Below are 17,705 nucleotides of genomic sequence, written 5' to 3'. Positions count from 1 at the left end.
AAGGCTTTAATCTAGCCTACAATCAATGCCAAATACCTGCGTGTCAACATGGGAAGTGCAAGGAACACAGGATGTTGGTGGCATCTTAATTGAGGAGGAGGAGCTCATGGTAATGGCTGGAGAGGAATGATTGGAATATCAATGGTTTCCAGGTGTTTGATGCCATTCCATTTGCGCCATTCCTGGCATTATTATGAGCCGTCCTCCCCTTAGCACCCTCCTGTGCTGGGGAAACCAGACAGACAACCTTGACTCAGGAGGATGACTCAGTAAGTGACAGCACAGAGCCATCCAATGACAGAAATAACCACTGCTTTCAAAATAGATTGGATTCATAATATCTCTGTCTGTAAAACCCTTTCAGTTTCCAATTATAATAAAGTAAAATACACATGGAAATGTGCTAATATAAAAAAATGTAGGCTTGATTTAATTGGCCTATGGCAAGTGTAAAAATATGACCTAACTATTTGCGGTATATTCAATAGCATGTCAAGCTGCCTGCAGTTCTTCGTGTTTTAGTTGTGGATATCTTACAAATGCAGGTTTCGACATAGCAACGATGCTAACTAAGCCTTTGCATGTTATTGGTAGTGGTATCAGCTGTTCCCTGTCTTTGTCATTGAAGAATATAACGCTGTAATGAATGTGGCCTTTGTTTATTGTGGGTGTGGCCAAACCGAGGGGTGTGAGCTAGAGGGTGGGTGGTATCTGCGTGTACGCGTCACAGGTTAGTGCTAGCTGTCAATTGCATAACAGAACGTCTACAACTTTATATTTTAGGCAAAACTTGAAACGCATGGTGGCAGGGAAATGACCCTGGAATCCGCAATTATCTAGCTACTGTAATAGTTATGCATGAATGCCGCTGCTTTCGTCGTATAGTCTTTTTCACGAGGACTTACACTAGAGAGCTAGCGAGTGGGCTACTGCTAGCTAGCTGACTTGCTAAGTTAGCTACCTAAGAAAGTGAAAGAAGACGGCAGCTGAACAGAAGCTATACCAACTTACTCAGACCTATGCGACTGATATCAGGTAGTTATCTAGCTAGCCTTTCACTTATTATTTTGTTCACAACACAGCGATACATTGAACTAATGCACTGCAATTGGTATGTATTAAACATTTAGCTAGTGACCGCAATACGACCAATGAATACGACCCTGGTTGTGGCAATATAGCACTGCTTTCTAGTCAGTAGCTGTGCTCATAATTCGTGTAGTTAGCTTGGCTAGTCTATTTGTGGCTAAACTGGAAAGTGTGCTACTGGCGACAATGTTGCCGAAAATCGAAGGATTGTACACGTTTCTTGTCGTGCACACGTTTTCCGTGTCACTCGCGGCAGAGAATAAGGGACTGTGCTGACAAGTTACGCATGATGTAGCTATCTGCCTCTGCAAGAAAGAGCACTACACCAGACGGGAGAAGCTGTCCATTTACCAGTTATGATTTAATATCCTCATTATTTTTAACTCTAGGCCAGGGCAAGTAATTGTACTCAGTAGCACCATCGTTGGGGAGGATTTTTGTCTGCATCTCAAGATTTACGTTATTAAAGTGTACGGAAATCTCGTCTCTTGTCAGTTGGCCTACAATGCCAGTCGTAATTTTACAGTCATGTGAGCTGCATTTAGACTAAAATAATATTACATTCATTGTATTTTTGCACATCCTGTCTTATAAAAACCTCAATGGCATATGCATTGCATGAGAGAGGGCGTTGTATATTTCCACTGGAACATGGGAACCGCTATTTGTGTTGGTCGATATACCATAGTTTGCTGACTACAGCATATAGTGCAGGAGAACAAGGTCAAAAGTGGTTGGTGGTTGTCGGGTATGTGCGCCTTTGCCCTCCTAGGCAGTCAGAACCAGCTTGCCATGTGAAGAATGCTAATGAATAATTGAAGCACATGCAGCATATGATCAGCATGCTCTGGAACAATGAGGCTTCTCTCAAACACTGCTATTTTATTGGTCAATGCTATCTGGATAATACTACAAATTCCTGATTGCTTACAGAGTTGGGTCTATTCCAGGGAGAGCTGGGGTTATTGTATGGACCACTGCAGTAGCTAAACTATGGGTTTCCTGTGATGGTGTTGATCAGCTTGTCACAATGGCCTGTCCTCACATCCATAGATCTGGAGATTGAAAAATTATTTTGCTCAGAGCACATGAAACTGTGGTTTGTAGTAGCCTATGTTAAACAGTACATGTGTTTGTATCAGACTGAAGTGGCATTAAGCTGTACTGTACCAATGCTCCTTTGTACTAGAAACGTGTGTTGATTTTGACACTATAGAACCTGAGTGAACATGGGGTGTTCCCTATTGTCTGGCTGTCGCTCTGGGTCCAGTCCTATTTTCTATTCATTTAGGCCAGGGGTACTAATTTACCCTATGACGTCCGGAGCCTGCTGGTTTTCTGTGCTACCTGACAATTAATTGTACACACCTGGTGTAACCGGTCTAAATTAGTCCCTGACTAGAGGGGAACAATGAAAAAATGCGGTGGAACTGTCTTCGAGGTCCAGATACATGGTATCATGACATTGGATTTTGAGTATTAGAAACTACTGTACAAGTTTAAAGTGCCAGTTGGGGCAGAGATTAAAGCCTATTGGGCTTAGGTCTAGTGATATTGGAGAAAGGATCAACTTTCCAGTATCACTAGAATCTCCCTGTTGGTGACTAGTCATCGAATCAGTTGCCTTACCCAATTGTAATCGGCAGCACATTGTTTGTACTAGGATAAGCAGTTAGAACCTTAGAGACTATTGTTGTTGCTTCATCCAAGTAGCCAATTTCTCTGGATTTCAGATTCTTGTGGATTTAATGGTCCCAGATGCAGTTTTTGTGGAATGTTAGTATTCTAGTTCCTTGAGGACTCTGAGGGTCGAGGTGAGGACACATGACCGACCAGTCATGGACCTCAGTCAAAGAGCCAGTAGCTTTGAGGACCTTTTGAGTTTACTGAAAATCTGATTCTTCATGAAACACAATCCCTCTTCTGGGAAAACGAGGTCAAGGGAGTGAGTGGCTGTTTCTTAGTACAGTGTAAACAGGGAGCGTGGACTCCAAGCTCTGTTGATACGATGTAATAGTGCTGCAGTTGATCCATGCCTGTCCTCAGGCTACTCAACTAGTCTCCAACTCTGGACACTGCAGGGCAATGACCCCTACACACAGATGCACATACACTGCTAGTTTCTAGACTTAGTCAGTCTTTCTGCTTGTGTTTTTGCATCTCTCATCAAAAATGTTCTTCCTCCTCTCAATAGCGTGCGTTCACCAACGGGAACCTCTAGCTCCATCTTTACAATTCTCTTTTCTTTCAATTGTTAGCCACAATTGCACATTTAATCCTCGTGCAAAATATTTGTCCAATAATGAATTATTTTCTCTCGTTTCTGCTCTTTTACCACATCTCCTTTTCAATGGCTCTCTCCCTTGCCCTCCTGTCCCTCCTTTGCCACCCTGTTTTCCTCCCTTCCATCCTCCACTTCTTCTCTTATTCCTTCCGGCCCCCCTCTACATTCCCCCCTGCCAGTCTCGGGATATTGTGTCTTCTGTACAGTAACAGTACATGCCTCTCACCCCGTCTCTCTCCTGGTGTGGTATATTGTAGGTGAGTGATGGAGACGAGAGAGTTGACTGTGGTGGCTGGCAGCTTCGTGGGGTTTCAGCTGCTCTTCTCTGTGGCCAGCCCACTGTTCTCCTCAACCTTCACCCCTGGCTACGGCCGCCTGCCCTCCACCAAGCTCACTGAGTGGAACTCCAGGTACAATATCCTTCCAACAGGCCTCTTAAAAGGTTTCACATTATAGACTAGTACTGTACCGACTCTGCTGTAACACACCTCTATCAGACATTAACCAAGGCACACTGATCTGAGGTCAGAAATGATAACTAGTTGAAAGGTAGGCTAACAAGTTAATGATTATGTAGATACTTATTCTCTACATTGCTCTTGTACTGGCTTTGCATTCAAATAGTTTTATTGTGCTGATACTTCAGCTCTAATCAGACAAATTTTAATTATCTATTTACAATATTGTCATTTAGGTTGTCATGTGTACTATGGAAAGTTGAGAAGATGACCCGTCAGGGGCTGGGCTTTGAATTCAAATACCAGAAATGTGTAATTAGTTTGGGGTTAAGTTCAAAAGTTGCCAATTGGTGTTTGGAATGAGTTACTCCATGTACTGAATGGCATCTCTTCTCTGGTATCAGTTTGTCTTGAGCTGGTGGGCGGTACTCACTATTACCACTGTTCCCTCAAAAAAATGTTGGCACTGAGCAAATTTCAGGTCTACTGAGTGGTAACTTGAACATTGTGAAAATTCTGTGCAACCTCCAGCTTGTTTCTGTGAACACTGAGGCTGTACCCACTTTAAGTTAAAGTTTTAACAATGGCCAAGTAGTCTACTGTGGCTATTTGATTGTAATGTAGAGCTACCAGAGTGGACACCATCAAAAGTCCACATTCCATGAGACTTTTGGAAAAAAAACTTGCAGGGCTTGACATTAACCTGTTAATCCACTTGTCCTTTGGACAAGGAGATTACTGAAAATGTTGTGGTGTTTGACGCAAGAAACCATTTTACAAAATAAAATGCTTTTCCATATCATTATGACAGAAAATCTGACAAATGATGTTACCCTCTGTCTATTGGCTAATTAACTCATTCAAGCCTGTCTCAAAATACAACACTGTCCCTTTAAGACAAAAAAAGCTCTTAACCTGACTCTTTTCAAAGATGTCTAGAAATGTACACGTTATGTGCTGTTATAGGAAGCAATCACTCCCCCATTACTGACTATAAATTCTCTATAACTAGGCTAATAACTAATTAACTAGCAACGGATATGAACAAAATGTGCACACGTGGCTACATGCAGCTCTCGCTTTGATCTCAAAACAAGCGCATCTACTCACTCATGCTGTAAACACAGTCCAATGCCATGTATTTACTTTGAAATGGTCTATTTGCATATAGGCCTACAGCAGCTCTGATTGTTTATGCCGCACCTGTATTTGTAGAGTACGGGCTGAGTAGTGCGTGTCAATGTAATAAAATCTGATGTGTTCTGCCTTCAACAAAATCTCTTGCATAGTTTGTTTTGGTATGTTGCATTGACAGTGGCTAATGTTAATTTGATCACAATTGCACAGTAAAGGGAAACTTTGATCATGTTAACAGGGAAAACTAGAACAGTGGTCACCAACATTTTCCGAGTCAGGATCACGGGGTGGCAGGGTAGCCTAGTAGTTAGAGCGTTGGACTAGTAACCGGAAGGTTGCAAGTTCAAACCCCCGAGCTGACAAGGTACAAATCTGTCGTTCTGCCCCTGAACAGGTAGTTAAACCACTGTTCCTAGGCCGTCATTGAAAATAAGAATTTGTTATTAACTGACTTGCCTGGTTAAATAAAGGTAAAATACATTTCTGAGTCAAAATGCAAGCTGAGATCTACTGCTCAGATTTGATTTTTTTACATGTTTTAAAAAACGTAATCCAATGTCAAGATCACTTTCTGAGTCAAAATGAAAGCTGAGAATTACCACTCCATTTAAAAAAAATAAAAAAACATTACAAAAGAAACTTGTGGCCCATGCTACATTGACCAATTAAAAACAGTACTGTAGCACTGAGGTTTGTGCAGTAAGCTATAGGCACAATACATTATCACCTCATATTGGCTTTGCTTGAATTGCCCATGTGTTGTTGTTTGGGCCATTTAAAAAAAAGATATATATATATATATATTTCAAAATGTGAGGAAGGCTATATGATCAGGCCGGTAATAGATCATTGTTGCATTACTTGTGAGGCACAGCTGAGTGAGCATACATTTAAATAATGTGTCTTTTATTTTACTGGGCTGATGGTGCCCACATCTAATGGTCAGTCTCAGTGGAGGGAGAGAACAGCAGACTGAGGGTCCACCTCTCAACATCCCTCCGCTCTCCCTTTCCTCCACTGACACTGACCAAAAAGAGACAGTCTTCCAGCTGATGGCAACTCGAGTCGCACTGTTATTTCTGCCTCATGCTCAAATTCATGTTGTTACTCCTATGAACAGAGAAAGTGAACTATTAAAAGACCCAAGACGCTAATAATAGCAGCAATGCAAGCCTATAGATACACTTTCCTACTCATTCATTTCTGCTGCAGTGCTTGTTGTAGCGCTGAGTGGAAATGGGAAGAACATGTGTTTTATGGCTTATAAAAGTGTTGAATACAAAGTGTTGACAGTGCTGAGTAAGAACTTTAATGTGATCTCACTCATAAAACAGCAGCTCTTTGATATATTTGTTGACAGTCTCTCTAGTCATGGGTTTTAAACATTTTGAAATCTCACAGTATCAATTTTGCTATAGCTTTCTTTTATGCCTGCTACATTACTGCCAACACAGTATTCTGAGCCATCCGATTGGCTAGCGATAGGCCTATAATGCACTTGATTTGCTCTCCGGCCCCGTCGGGAAGGCAGTTTGTACTTTCAGCCACATGAAATGGTTCAAAATGGCAACAGTTCACCTACTTGGCACACAGGCAGCTGAATCGGGTGCACCAACAGCCCGAGACAAATAAAATAGGAACACAAGGCTTTATTGTTGTTTTTTACAGAAAGGTTTGTCGACTAGGAATGCCTTGGAGATCGACCAGTGGATCACAATTCACCTGTTGGTGACCACTGCTCTAGAAAGTTGTGAAGTTCAGTCTCGTGCTTCCCCCTGTGGGTTGATAGTCCTGGGGGGGAGCTGCGCGGCAGTCCTGGGGGGGAGCTGCGCGGCAGTCCTGGGGGAGCTGCGCGGCAGTCCTGGGGGAGCTGCGCGGCAGTCCTGGGGGAGCAGTCCTGGGGGGGAGCTGCGCGGCAGTCCTGGGGGGGGAGCTGCGCGGCAGTCCTGGGGGAGCTGCGCGGCAGTCCTGGGGGGGGAGCTGCGCGGCAGTCCTGGGGGGGGGGAGCTGCGCGGCAGTCCTGGGGGAGCTGCGCGGCAGTCTTGGGGGGAGCTGCGCGGCAGTCCTGGGGGTCCTGGGGGGAGCTGCGCGGCAGTCCTGGGCCTCAGTTCATACAGGGGTCATGCACACTAAACACTGCTACAGGATGTGTGTACCATGGCATAACAAGCCAAAGGTGACGCACTGATAGTGGTTGAAGTTTGATTCAAAGTTACCCTTCATTGCATAACGGTTCCCAGTGTGTCAGTGTTATTTATTCAAGCTTTGCTTGTAAAGGGACACAGAGAATATCTACAGAAAGATGTAACCCTGAGGCGTAGGCTAAGGAACACCTCACTAGCTAGAGTGAGGGAGGGGCTAGAGGGAGAGCAAATGCACTTGCCCCTTCTGCTTCATAAGAGACTGCCTCAAATTCCACTCCAGTTATACGCTCTCAGATAGTCATGTTATAATGGTGACACTAAAAATAACAATGTTTATTGTACAGTGGCTGGTTTGTGGAGCCAGCATTGCTAGGCCTTTGGGACAGCTTGTGTGCTCAGGGTCTGGGGACTGTGTGTGCGGATGAGGGGAGATAAGAGGCGTGGTAGCACTGGAGTTCTCTTCACTAGCCCAGATAAAGAGTCCCAGAAGTCAATGAAACCTGAGTAGTTTTACACACACGATTCTCCTTCAAATTAGTTCCATTGCCAAGGTTCCACACGGCCCCAATGAGGTCTTCATTGTGTTCTCAGTGCTATAAAGGATGTTATTGTTATGTTACTTGAACTGTTTATTAGTATTACTGCTGCCGTGGTGCTAGTCTTGCATCATTCTCCTCCATGGCGCTAACTGTCCCTGTTTCTGTGTGCTTGCCCAGATTGGTGTCCACTGTCCATGCTCTGATCGTGGGCCTCTTCTGTCTCTACATCCTGTGGTTTGATGATGCTGTCAACGCAGACCCCGTCTGGTAAGATGAACTGCATTACTGTCTGCTTTCTGTCACTCTAGCAGCCATGGCTACTAGCCTACCCCAAGAGGATGGGAAGGATGATGCTGCCATTCCCCACTGTCAGAGAGAAATCTCAGTGGAGTCTCCAGAGGTGTATATTCAGTGGATTTGTCCTTTCATTGTCTTTTCTATGTTCTCTCTCCTACTGCTGACTGTGTGATTACATCATTGTATCCTGAAAGAGAGGAATGGTAATTTCCCCCTATCCCTGCCTCCCTCCCTCTCCCTTCTGTTTCTGTCTTCTACTCTTGTTTCTCTCCTTCTGTTTCTCTTCCTCTTGTTCTGATCAGACAGACCAGAGTCCTGCCAACAAGGCTCCTTTTTCATAGCAAACAGCAGCCCAGTCTTCAGCCCCCTCCCCTTCTGGTGACGGTCTCCCCTGACCCCCCAGCAGCACCCTGCGTCTCTGGCTGTCTGATCGATACAGCACGTCCTGCCACCCCCTTCATCTGCTCTGTGTCCACATGTCTCACATTTAGACTACTCTCTTTTTCCTTCTTTCTTTGTTGTTCCTTTACTCTCATAGGGTTTGTTTAATAGGGGTGTAATTGTTGTACCCTCCCAGCCCAAGCCATGTTGTCTTGTTTTTTTTCCTTTGTTTTGGTCTTTGTCTGTGTAGTATTGGCACTATCCTTTTGTCTCTTATGTATTTGCTTTCCTGCCCATCTCTTTTAGTCCCTTACTTTTCCTCTATTTAGACTGGTAGCCATGTTATTTTGCTAGCGCAGTAGCTAGTTCCTCTTATTGCAACACTGAATGGCGTAAGCATTAAATCCTCAGACAATCTGATTGCATTACAGCATCATTTAGACATGCACAGACTGGCATTGTGCTGGGCTTCACAGAACTAACCGCCCACACAACCTGCATTGTGACAGATTTCAGCTTCTCACAACGTCACTCTGGCTACCTGGGTTTTGTCATCGTAATCCAATCAATCCAAATCCGCCTACCTCACATCGCCTGATTGGTTTAGCTGAGCTTTAAAAGTGCGATGTGAGCAGAATGCAGACTCAATTGGTTTAAAACGATAGTGCTCAGTTGGTTGATCAGAGTTCAGCGATGTAATCCCAGGTGTGGTTTACTGTAACATTAAGATCCCCTTATTGGTCAAATACACATTAAGATCCCTTTATTGGTCAAATACACACTAAGATCCCTTTATTGGTCAAATACACACTAAGATCCCTTTATTGGTCAAATACACACTAAGATCCCTTTATTGGTCAAATACACACTAAGATCCCTTTATTGGTCAAATACACACTAAGATCCCTTTATTGGTCAAATACACACTAAGATCCCTTTATTGGTCAAATGTACACATTAAGATCCCTTTATTGGTCAAATGTACACATTAAGATCCCTTTATTGGTCAAATGTACACATTAAGATCCCTTTATTGGTCAAATGTACACATTAACATCCCTTTATTGGTAAAATGTACACATTAAGATCCCTTTATTGGTCAAATGTACACATTAAGATCCCTTTATTGGTCAAATGTACACTAAAGATCCCTTTATTGGTCAAATGTACACTAAAGATCCCTTTATTGGTCAAATGTACACTAAAGATCCCTTTATTGGTCAAATGTACACTTAAGATCCCTTTATTGGTCAAATGTACACATTAAGATCCCTTTATTGGTCATGTACACATTAAGATCCCTTTATTGGTCAAATGTACACATTAAGATCCCTTTATTGGTCAAATGTACACATTAAGATCCCTTTATTGGTCAAATGTACACATTAAGATCCCTTTATTGGTCAAATGTACACATTAAGATCCCTTTATTGGTCAAATGTACACATTAAGATCCCTTTATTGGTCAAATGTACACATTAAGATCCCAAATGTTATCCCTGGTCAAATGTACACATTAAGATCCCTTTATTGGTCAAATGTACACATTAAGATCCCTTTATTGGTCAAATGTACACATTAAGATCCCTTTATTGGTCAAATGTACACATTAAGATCCCTTTATTGGTCAAATGTACACATTAAGATCCCTTTATTGGTCAAATGTACACATTAAGATCCCTTTATTGGTCAAATGTACACATTAAGATCCCTTTATTGGTCAAATGTACACATTAAGATCCCTTTATTGGATCCCTTTATTGGTCAAAATCATTAAGATCCCTTTATTGGTCAAATGTACACATTAAGATCCCTTTATTGGTCAAATGATCCCTTTATTGGTCAAATGTACACATTAAGATCCCTTTATTGGTCAAATGTACACATTAAGATCCCTTTATTGAAATCCCCCTTTATTGGTCAAATGTACACATTAAGATCCCTTTATTGGTCAAATACACACTAAGATCCCTTTATTGGTCAAATACACACTAAGATCCCTTTATTGGTCAAATGTACACATTAAGATCCCTTTATTGGTCAAATGTACACATTAAGATCCCTTTATTGGTCAAATGTACACATTAAGATCCCTTTATTGGTCAAATGTACACATTAAGATCCCTTTATTGGTCAAATGTACACATTAAGATCCCTTTATTGGTCAAATGTACACTAAAGATCCCTTTATTGGTCAAATGTACACACTTAAGATCCCTTTATTGGTCAAATGTACACACTTACACCATTTCCCTTTACAAATGTAAGATCCCTTTATTGGTCAAATGTACACACTTAAGATCCCTTTATTGGTCAAATGTACACACTTAAGATCCCTTTATTGGTCAAATGTACACACTAAAGATCCCTTTATTGGTCAAATGTACACCCTTTACAAATAAAAAGATCCCTTTATTGGTCAAATGTACACACTAAAGATCCCTTTATTGGTCAAATGTACACACTAAAGATCCCTTTATTGGTCAAATGTACACTAAAGATCCCTTTATTGGTCAAATGTACACTAAAGATCCCTTTATTGGTCAAATGTACACACTAAAGATCCCTTTATTGGTCAAATGCACACTAAAGATCCCTTTATTGGTCAAATGCACACTAAAGATCCCTTTATTGGTCAAATGTACACTTTAAAATGATCCCTTTATTGGTCAAATGTACACACTAAAGATCCCTTTATTGGTCAAATGTACACACTAAAGATCCCTTTATTGGTCAAATGTAAAAAGATCCCTTTATTGGTCAAATGTACACACTAAAGATCCCTTTATTGGTCAAATGTACACACTAAAGATCCCTTTATTGGTCAAATGTACACACTAAAGATCCCTTTAAAATGATCCCTTTATTGGTCAAATGTACACACTAAAGATCCCTTTATTGGTCAAATGTACACACTAAAGATCCCTTTATTGGTCAAATGTTCCCTTTATTGGTCAAATGTACACACTAAAGATCCCTTTATTGGTCAAATGTACACACTAAAGATCCCTTTATTGGTCAAATGTACACACTAAAGATCCCTTTATTGGTCAAATGTACACACTAAAGATCCCTTTATTGGTCAAATGTACACTAAAGATCCCTTTATTGAAATGTACCACTAAAGATCCCTTTATTGGTCAAATGTACACACTAAAGATCCCTTTATTGGTCAAATGTACACACTAAAGATCCCTTTATTGGTCAAATAAAGTACAAATGTACACTAAAGATCCCTTTATTGGTCAAATGTACACACTAAAGATCCCTTTATTGGTCAAATGTACACACTAAAGATCCCTTTATTGGTCAAATGTACCCTTTATTGGTCAAATGTACACACTAAAGATCCCTTTATTGGTCAAATGTACACTAAAGATCCCTTTATTGGTCAAATACACACTAAAGATCCCTTTATTGGTCAAATACACACTAAAGATCCCTTTATTGGTCAAATACACACTAAAGATCCCTTTATTGGTCAAATACACACTAAAGATCCCTTTATTGGTCAAATACACACTAAAGATCCCTTTATTGGTCAAATACACACTAAAGATCCCTTTATTGGTCAAATACACACTAAAGATCCCTTTATTGGTCAAATACACACTAAAGATCCCTTTATTGGTCAAATACACACTAAAGATCCCTTTATTGGTCACGGACACAACGGCAGACAATGGAATCTAGGATTTGATACCAGCAACCCTCCGGTTGCCAGCTCACTTCCCGACAGATTTTTCCCGGCAGACCCGGGATTTAAACTGGCAACCGTCCGGTTGCTGGGTCTCCTCTAACCGCTAGACTACCTGCTGCCCTGCCATACCTGGATCAGTCATGGAATCTGAGAACCTTTGAACCGATCTCATCCTGACCCCTCCTGTTGATCTAAGTTCATCTTTTAATTTTAACAGATACATAAGTTTATTTACGAATGTCTTTTATTCTCTATATGCGTAAATAGATTATTAGGCTTATGGGTGGGCTCCAGGATGTACAGTAAACATGCAGTGAAGAAACGATTGGCTGCATATGACATTGATCGTGGCTACATGAGTGGGGTTCAGAGAGGATGTTGCACTCAGACATACCCTGAACGGGTACGTTGGGGTGAAGGTCAGTAGAGGTGAGGGAGGGCGGTGTCACGTGGCGCCCTCCTCTGATCCAGAGAGCACGTCGTGGTGAGCTGTCACAGAGAGCCATGACCCCGCCCTCAGCAACAGGATACCTGTGATGGAGAGAGGCCAAAATCAGATCCAGTGTCACTTTACTGAGACGGACACACATTAGGACCACAGTCACTTAGCAGATGCTCTTGTCAAGAGCCTCTTGTGCTACAGTCCACTCACAGGCCTAGGCAGTAAATGTGGCCCATGTGATAGTGATCTGATAACCATGGCGTTGCCAAAACCTTGTCCGAACTGAGTCGTACAATCCACTCCTACAGTCGAGAACAGTGGTACTCACTCTTACAGTATGAATGAATGCAGGCTACTGCTCACATGTACACACATCCTGACACGTATTTGTCCATGAGCACACAATCACACAAGGGTACAGCAGGCAAATGGAAACACACTCTCTGTTTGTGAGCACAACGCATTTGTCAACACAGTGCTATTTAAACTGGACCTTCCCTGGACACGGGTATCTCAGTAGTAGCAAGACTATGACTCATGACATGGCCATGAGAAGAATGTGCCTATTTGAATGCTAGAGAAAAGATTGTAGGTGAAGTTTTATTTTTTTATTAGCTCTCATTGGAGACCCCTGCAGTAGACTTCACTAATATAGTATGTAGAATGTTTTGTGGACTTCACTAGATTTCTGTGAAATCGTAAGTAGCTTTTGTTTCTGTTTTACTGCTTTAATCTGTAATGTGGCAACTGTTATTCTGAAAGAACACTTTGTTTTGTTTTTGCTGTACAGGGGGGAGCCTGGACTAGTGAAACTTAATGTGGCCATAACGTGTGGTTATTTGCTCTATGGTGAGTCTCTCTCTCTCTCTCTCTCCTCATGTTTATCCTCTTGTATAACAATAAGCCATCCACTTTTCCCTGTAGACAGTAGATGAAAATAATAAACTGTGTGCTAACTACCCACTTGTTGTTCTGTGTAGACCTTGTGCTTCTGGCCACTAACTGGAGCACAATGGGGGACAGCTTTTTTGTCTGCCACCACTTGGCGGCGCTCTATGCATATGGATATGTCTTGGTGAGTCTGGGGGAAAACCATGAGCACAATGGCTAATATTAGATGGCTCTTTGGGTTTTGGTATTGAAATACTCACGTCTTCTTTCTAAAGATGTGTTGCACATTTTAGTCTGTTTTTAGTTTATTTCTGCCCATGTCTATTTGTGGTAATACGTCTTTACGCTCTCTGCAGTCTCGTGGTGTGCTTCCCTATTTCGCCAACTTCCGTCTCATTTCAGAGTTATCCACACCTTTTGTGAACCAAAGGTAAGCTAGCTCCACTTTTACTATATATGAATGAATACTCCTGTTTATCAGCCCCTACCTCTGTCAGTGTTGACGTTATTCCGTTCTCCTCCACGTATAGGTGGTTCTACGAGGTGCTGAAGTACCCTCGCTCGGACCGCTTGGTTGTGGCCAACGGCATGGCCATGGCAGTGGTCTTCTTCATGGTGCGCATCTTCGTCATGCCTCCCTACTGGGCCCGGGTGTTTGCCACCTTCGGAACGGAGGCCTTTGAGCGCTTGGGCACCGGTGCTCAGGTGGCCTGGATCACATCCTGTATCGCCCTGGACATCCTCAACACCATCTGGATGTACAAAATCGCCCGCGGCTGCTACAAGGTCATGATGGGCGCCCGTGGCAGGAAGGCCAAAGAGGTCTCCCCACTCAAGCAGAACCATGTGAATAACCACACAGATTAAGAGATACTGGCTGGGGGGGGGTAGACAGACTCTGTGGAAGGAAGGGAGACAGGAAGGACTTCAAGGGCTCTTATAGCCCCTGCTAGCTCCAGCCTTGCTATTATCGCCATGCCTGGAAATCATGCAGCCGAATGGGGTCAGGTCCTCATCCGATTCAGCCTTGCAGAATGAGACTGGTCCCACACTAGCTTCTGTACCTCAGTGTTTCATCAATGGTATGGTGGTACCCTGGCTGGGTTTGGTTGGAGATGACAGAGTAGCTGTTAAGTACACTCATTATTGTTCACGTTCAACCCAAACTCAGTCATCTGAAGTGCCTGTGATGGACAGGTAGAAAGCAATAAAAGAAGAAACCTTACTCTAGCTCTGTCAGACTCCCTCGGCCATCATCCTTTACACTTTTAAGTTCCCTGACCCGTCCACCCAGAGGGGAGCCTCCTGCTTTGCCCTCAGAATAAGGACCTCTTAGTGTGCTAGTTTGACAGACCGAGACACCACAATGCCTCTTACTGCATTTGCTGATGGCCTCCTTTTTATGAACACCACCTACATCGCCAGCAGACCGGTCCCCCTCTCACAGCAACAGTTCAGATTGAATCACTACTGGATTTCCCATCCACAGCCTGGATGCACATCCAGGGGAAATGGAGACTGGGATGTGGGGATTGGATGCTACCGCCAACTCTCCGGAATCATGTTTTTCATTGGACGCTTTTGCCTCATCTCGTCCGTCTGGCTGTGCTCTGTTTGGGTCTCAGTTATCCCATTTGTTCCTCCTGTTACTCAACATCAACACCAGGAATTGACATCGTGTCTTAACTTCACTACACTATCATAACCCTCTGTCACAGCTGAGCGGTTAAATCCATCCAGTTTGATGCTTCTGTTCTACCTCTCCCCTGCCTTTATAAAGACGTGTCAGTCCCTCCATATGAGAATAATCACGAGTTGTTTTCTCCTTCTGTAAAGATGTTTTAGCCTTTGAAAAGATCTCATCCATTATCTCTAGTGGACTGGAAAGGACATTTTCTCTGGAGATTTTCCCAGCCACTGCAGTGTAACACTACTGTTAGACACTAGAACAAGTGTTGTGTTTATCTAAGGTACCTCTGGGGATTTTAACTTCCATTTTTCTCTATTTTCTGTGTTCTATTGAGAACTGAATTTGGAACAAGAGAGGGTCCCTTTAGGGGGGGAAGCATCTTCCTGTTTTAGGTGCTGTTCTGCCTACAGAGTGGCAGCCATAGGAATGCTGGAAATGTGATGTTCCCAATCGTTTCTATAGATATTCATGTAAGATCAATTATGAATGACCTATCTGACAAGAACAGCCATACGCTGGCAATGTGGTACTATATGTGTAGCCATGTAAAGTTCTACTGTATTACTCAGTTGGAAATCATCCTTTCAAATCAAGTTGATTTGATTGATTCAAATCACAGAGCTTGTTAAGGAAATGTTGGATTATGATTATTTATACTCTAGTTTGGATCACTAAACAGGATAAATATGAATTGCATTAATCTATGGGTTCCTCTGCACTTCATTTTAATCAGTGTATTTTATGTTTTTCACCCAGCTGTATTGAGTGCATGTTAAGTGTTTTGTTTTCTGTCCTCCTCCTGTCCCTAAAGCGTTGACGTCGTTTGGGACGGGGGGTCTGAAATGTTTGACTTTTCACTGTGGAATGAAAGCACACTCCCCATGGTGGAGCAAAACCTTTTGAGCCCCTCCATGTACCACCTAGGAGGGTTGTATTGTCGTGCCTTTACGCAAACAGGAAATCTATTGCAGTCCGGTCGAGATTAGCATGACATTTTAATGTAAAACTGCTGTTTGTTTTCCTTTTTTTCTCGCTATTGTAATCTCTTCTCTCTATGGATACTGTCATGTATATATTTTTGTACCCTGCACAATAATGAATCCAGACCAGTATTCTCCAAAGTTGACCCCTCTGTAGGGCCTGCTTGTTTTTCTTCTGAATACGGGAGCGGGCCCCGCTATAAATGTTGTGGTGGTTCTAGTGGCATTAGGAGGAGTGGGAAGTGGCCTAGAGGCTGCTGGTTATGATCAGAATGAAGATGAGATTGGAAATGTAATTATTGTTGTGTAGTTATTCAGCTACTTCAGCTCTGTTGAGAAGCTAGTGAGATTCAGCTCACTCTTTTCACCCAGTCCTCCAATAGAGCAACATGTTTGTATCATTCATCAGTCAAGAAAACAACTGAGTACATGTGTAGCCTGATGATGAGATTACTGGTGCGCCAGTAGGCTGTGGTGCACATTTAAGTCTGCTTCGGATGCTTGTGCGAGAGGCTGTACTTCTGCACAATGTCCAATGTTTGTACAAACTATTAGTTGGATGTGTAGTGTTTGTCACTTGACTTCAGTGTGTCTGTGGTGTGTTGAATTGCAATGTAGACCTCTGGGTGATTTTTAAAATAGTTAACGTTTTGGTTTTTGGAAATGAGGAAGTGACACAGAGGTTTCTGTAACATCATGCCCGAGTGCACTTGTATCCGCAAGAAATAACCGTGTGGCCTTCTATCCCTTTTGAAAGGCTAACATTGTGTATTAAGAGAAGGTACAGAGGGTCTCGGGCCCTGGTGAGAAATGAGGACATGTTGTAGCTCCTGGAAGAACTGGTAGAACCGTTGCATTTATTTCAGCTGCATTTCATCTCTTTTGTAAGGTTGAACTTAGCAGCGTCTCAAGACTTTTAGCCATTTGATACTAAATGTCATGGATTAGCCAGTAAATAACCTTTGACTGAATCAATGAATTCTTGCCCCAGCTTTTTGTGGACTCTCTCGGATAGTCCTGCTTCACCTGTGGAGCAGATCTGGAGACCGCAGCAGTCGCATCCTTTCAGTCACAAGGAGGTGCAGAGATGGAACAAATTAAGTCAAGAAAATAACTAATATTCATGATGGCGATGAAACGAGTGAACATGAACTAATGAGGAAAAAAAGCATAGATCAAATGTTGCCAGTGGATTTTTTTTATTTTTATTATTTCTTATTTTAATGCAATGACATTTATTGTTTATTTTCTGAATATTTTAATGTGAAAAGAACAATACACGGGCCTTAGGGTCCCTGTCTCAACCCCATGTGATTTAGATTGTCTACAATGACCACTACTAATGATGTTGTTGTAGCACTGAAAGTTGAGACTTACTTGAAAGTTTTGCTCTTCAATAAATTTGAAGACAGAAAAAGCAATTGTCTCAATCATTGCTTTTTGGCTTCAGAGTATCAATTCAAACGCCATTGACTTTCATGTATTTTGTTTACACTGGTACAAACAGACAATTTTATGAAAATACTGCATGTTGGATGCATCAGTCAGAATGTGTACAGCAGTGTTACAAGGCTTAGAACTATCCAAGGTTTGTCTGACTCAGTCCAGTCTAGCTAGTCCATCACATTTTAATTGTCACAAGCTTTGGAAACAACAGGTGTTGACTAACAGTG

The 17,705-nt window shown here is 42.3% G+C and overlaps 1 protein-coding gene across 6 annotated transcripts; it reads left to right on the top strand.

Annotated features, from left to right (window-relative positions):
- The first annotated feature begins 157 nt into the window (after positions 1-157).
- On the top strand, positions 158-17,465 carry LOC118365534 (TLC domain-containing protein 4-B-like). 6 transcript variants are annotated; one of them, XM_035747822.2, is made up of 7 exons: positions 158-269; positions 3,631-3,783; positions 7,829-7,918; positions 13,262-13,320; positions 13,452-13,546; positions 13,719-13,792; positions 13,893-17,465. In XM_035747822.2, the coding sequence occupies exons 2-7, from the start codon at positions 3,638-3,640 to the stop codon at positions 14,227-14,229; spliced, it is 801 nt and encodes a 266-aa protein (XP_035603715.2). In that variant the 5' UTR covers positions 158-269; positions 3,631-3,637; the 3' UTR covers positions 14,230-17,465. The 6 variants fall into 6 exon arrangements, with proteins under 6 accessions (XP_035603715.2, XP_052374881.1, XP_035603714.2 ...); XM_052518921.1 differs by lacking the exon at positions 158-269 and adding an exon at positions 700-730; XM_035747821.2 differs by lacking the exon at positions 158-269 and adding an exon at positions 737-1,035.
- The last annotated feature ends 240 nt before the right edge of the window (positions 17,466-17,705 follow it).

The sequence above is a fragment of the Oncorhynchus keta genome, chromosome 5 (genome assembly GCF_023373465.1).
Source record: "Oncorhynchus keta strain PuntledgeMale-10-30-2019 chromosome 5, Oket_V2, whole genome shotgun sequence".
Classification (NCBI taxonomy): Eukaryota; Metazoa; Chordata; class Actinopteri; order Salmoniformes; family Salmonidae; genus Oncorhynchus; species Oncorhynchus keta.
Note: the sequence above shows the minus strand (reverse complement) of the source record. Positions and strands in the feature narration are given on the sequence as shown.

What these genes read in the sequence shown, in the direction of transcription:
- LOC118365534 (XM_035747822.2), top strand. Translation starts at nt 3,638, where the DNA reads ATGGAGACGAGAGAGTTGACTGTGGTGGCTGGCAGCTTCGTGGGGTTT. An exon ending in GTCAACGCAGACCCCGTCTG is followed by an intron (nt 7,919 to 13,261) that starts GTAAGATGAACT and finishes TTTGCTGTACAG; the next exon opens with GGGGGAGCCTGGACTAGTGA. An exon ending in ACACCTTTTGTGAACCAAAG is followed by an intron (nt 13,793 to 13,892) that starts GTAAGCTAGCTC and finishes CTCCACGTATAG; the next exon opens with GTGGTTCTACGAGGTGCTGA.